Source organism: Centroberyx gerrardi, chromosome 3, assembly GCF_048128805.1.
Source record: "Centroberyx gerrardi isolate f3 chromosome 3, fCenGer3.hap1.cur.20231027, whole genome shotgun sequence".
NCBI classification, from domain to species: Eukaryota; Metazoa; Chordata; class Actinopteri; order Beryciformes; family Berycidae; genus Centroberyx; species Centroberyx gerrardi.
The window spans coordinates 27,270,804-27,274,116 of record NC_135999.1 but is presented as its reverse complement, the minus strand read 5'-3'; the positions used below and the strand labels follow the sequence as shown (position 1 = coordinate 27,274,116).

At 47.9% G+C, this 3,313-nt stretch overlaps 1 protein-coding gene across 1 annotated transcript in view; it reads right to left on the bottom strand.

Annotated features, from left to right (window-relative positions):
- Nucleotides 1–437: 437 nt before the first annotated feature.
- The window catches only part of LOC139923880 (voltage-dependent T-type calcium channel subunit alpha-1I), a 184,472-nt gene continuing 181,596 nt past the window's right edge, over nt 438–3,313 (bottom strand). The window contains exons 36-37 of the mRNA XM_078282664.1: nt 2,691–2,908; nt 438–1,094 (exon numbers count right to left, since the gene is read on the bottom strand). Coding sequence (XP_078138790.1) covers nt 438–1,094; nt 2,691–2,908 — 875 coding nt within the window. The remainder of the gene's footprint in view (nt 1,095–2,690; nt 2,909–3,313) is intronic.

Sequence of the window (3,313 nt, the reverse complement as noted above, 5' to 3'; positions counted from 1 at the left end):
CTTAGGAGTTTCACCTAGCTAACATCATCTAAGTCCTATTCATGAGTCACTGCAGTTTCACGTCTGTCTCTCTAATGGCTTCCTGAATACTCTGTGTATCAGCATGGCTCAAATATAAAGCCCAGGACTGCCACATCTTTCAAGGCTGAATCCTGGTTTGGTTGAAAGGCTAAGCCCCTTGTCATTGTTGTAAAGTCCTTTCAAAGAGCAGCCACATGTCCTGGGGGAAAGAAAGGATGTCAAAACTCAGAAGCACTTGTAATCTTTTGAGAAATGATCCCAAGCAGCCAAATCTGAGGAGCAAAGAGAGAAAACAGACGACTCACAGACGAGAGAGACTTTCCCAAGAGGGTTCGCAGGACAGGTATTAAAAGTCTCTCTCTGTCCCGAGAAAGGTCCAGAAATGCTAAACAGTTTCGACAGAGGCAAGAAGAGTTTCATCTGTTTTTCCTGGAGCTTGTGTTGCTGCTTTTCATGCTGAAGCCTGTGATGTCACCGTCCTCCTCCTCTCCCCTCGCCCTCCCCTCCGTCCAGGGGTTGGACAAGTAGCCATGAGCATCTATGCCATAGAACTGGCGGCCATCTTTACTCCGTGCGGATAGATTGGCCTGGTCCAGCGAGCCTGTGCTGTTACACTTCTTCACCAAGGGGGGCGCCAGAGAGCCTGGGGAGAGCAGCGACGTCAGCGACAGGCTGTTCAGCGTTTCCGACAAGTGTTCGCTGTTGTAGGCTTGGCTGCAGGCCTCCCCGCCCGCCCCCACCCCCACCTCCTCGTCTGAGGGGTCCATGGAGTCCTGCCGGGGGCAGCCGGGGCTGGTGCTGCCACCGCCGCAGCTGCTCTGGCTCCTCTGGTGCCCCCTGGTGGCCTGGAGGTTAAATGTAGTACTGCGTCCCTTTAATAAAGGGTGGCCCTGGGCTCCTGTGGCCGGTCCCTGGGGGTGTAGGGGGTGGCTGGGGAGGGGGCAGAGGAGAGGCAGGGGGAGATCCAGATCCCGAGGCGGGGAAACGCTGAAGCTGAGCCCCTCCTCTAGTGTGGTCTGCAGGCTGCCCTCTGAACTGCCTGTGGCCAGGGAGGAGTCACTGTGGGAGGGGTGCTGGACAGGGGGAAGGAGGTGGAGGCAGGGAAGAAGAGGGAAGTGATGAATCATTAGTAGGCAAAAGGGAAACAAGTAAAATATATGACCAAATCAGTGCCAACCCAATACAAGTTAATGTAATGTGGTTAAATGTAGCATATACCATTTGTTTTATCCAAAGTGTCTTACATTACTGTAAATGAATACATTTTCAGCATGGGCGCGGGTGTCTTAGTCATTATCCCTAATCCTGGCACTGTTACTGCCATGTTCTGCTCACTGAAATATACAAGACTGCAAAGAGGATAAGTGAGAGATCATGAGAAAGGGAAGATGAGGGGGGGGCTTGACAGAAAAAGAAAGGAAACAAAAAAGGAGGAGAGAGAGAGTCTTACCGGAGGCAAGACGGGCAAAGGAAAAAAGAAACAGCAAGAGAAAGAGAGACGGAGATGAAGTTAGAACGAGTCGAGGAAAACACAGGAAAAAGGGAAATGAGAGAATGTGAAGAACATGAGCCAAGAACAACAGTGAGCAGAGAGTCGGTATCAGGCTCAGGGCTGGCTGGGCTAATTAGCCCAGAGCCGCAGAGCATTACTCTAGCAGCTGAGGATCACAGAGGCACTCAGGCAGGGGCTAAACAAACCAAACAGGTAGAAGAAAAAATACAGGCTTCACACAATCTGTCTCCATGGTTACGCAAGAAGAAGAACTAAGAAAAGGGGCTTTTTCAGTTCGATTCATGCAGAAGCCAACGGGAGGGAAGTGTTATATTATATTCAATATGGGTGAGATCCTACCAACCATGACAAATAATGCAAAGTGTTTCTCTGGAGTTTCACATGAGGCTATAAGTGGATGGTGGCAAGTGTCCTTTCTATGTTCCAAACTTAAACAGCATTACTGCACGGCTTTGTTGAATACTTAAATCTGACTGACCAATGAACTCATTCTGAGGTCTTTTATTTCTGAATAAAGAACCACTGCTTCACATAACAAACTGCTTGTTTCACATCTAATCATGTCACTATGCAGTCAAGAAGTTCGGTCCATTTCCTCGATTTCGAATCAAATTAACTAGCGAAAACTTGTGCCAAAAATACGTTACTCCTTGGCTACTGCAGACAGTCCTGCTGGACCCCCTTTTTTGGCAGAAGCTGGTAAATTACTGCAGCTTGTAATAAAAATCATTTTAACACAATATTTTGTGTCGAATGATTAATGTCTTTGTTAAGTAGCCAAGTAAAAAGCTGTGTTGTCGTGTCGGGGTCTTGAATCACCGGGGCTGTCGGGGCTTATTTTGCAATAATGACGGGTTCGCTGTACATTGTCCCTTACTTAGCCAACTCTCTTCTGACTGCCTGGAACTGTATTTGATGCATGGCAGTTTTAGTGAACTGAATGAATATAGTTCTCTCAGGAATTATCTGAGGCTATTTATACTGGGGTCTTGTTGATCTGAGTCCATCATTCCTTCCATGGCTCTGGTATGATGCACAGACGTACTGATGGTCAACTTCCTGTTCATCCAGCCATCAATTGATCCATCCATCCATCCATCCATCCATCCATCCATCCAGACAAACATACATGCATACATTCCTCTGTCCATACTACCTGAGAGCTGAGCGGCCTGCTGTTGGCTCCAGGCGAGCGGAGGGAGGCCCAGGAGGCCGGGGAGGCCAGCCTGGATGGCCCTCTCTCTGCTGGGCCGGCTCCGGTGCCAGGACTGCCTGGATGAACCGCGGCTGCTGGGTGGAAGAAGTCTGCTGGTAGGTGGAAGACAGGGGGGGAAGACCCACCACCACCTCCACCATGACCTCCTCCATCACCATCTGAAAAGAGGAGGTATCTGTTAGGGTTCGACCAATATGGCTTCCTGAAAGCTGATGGTGATACTGATGTTTTTGCATTGAAACAGGTTTTACAGACAGTTTATATGTAGCTGTGGTCAGGGAGGAACCGCCATTGTATTGGAAGCAGACGACACTCAGTGGCTGATATCCAAGATTTATAAATAGGTCAATATCGTCCTGAAGGGCTTGCATTAAATTTGTATGTCAATCATGTCTAAATTATGTTTTATTACAGGGAGTCAGTCTTCGATTTTAAAGGCCTCCGCAGCCAAAGATATTTTTGTTCCATACCAACATATCCACTATTTGAAAATAGTGACACTAACTTAAATTATTGGTGATGTAAAAGTAAATCTAATCTACTTCTGAGGATTAAATTGTTGG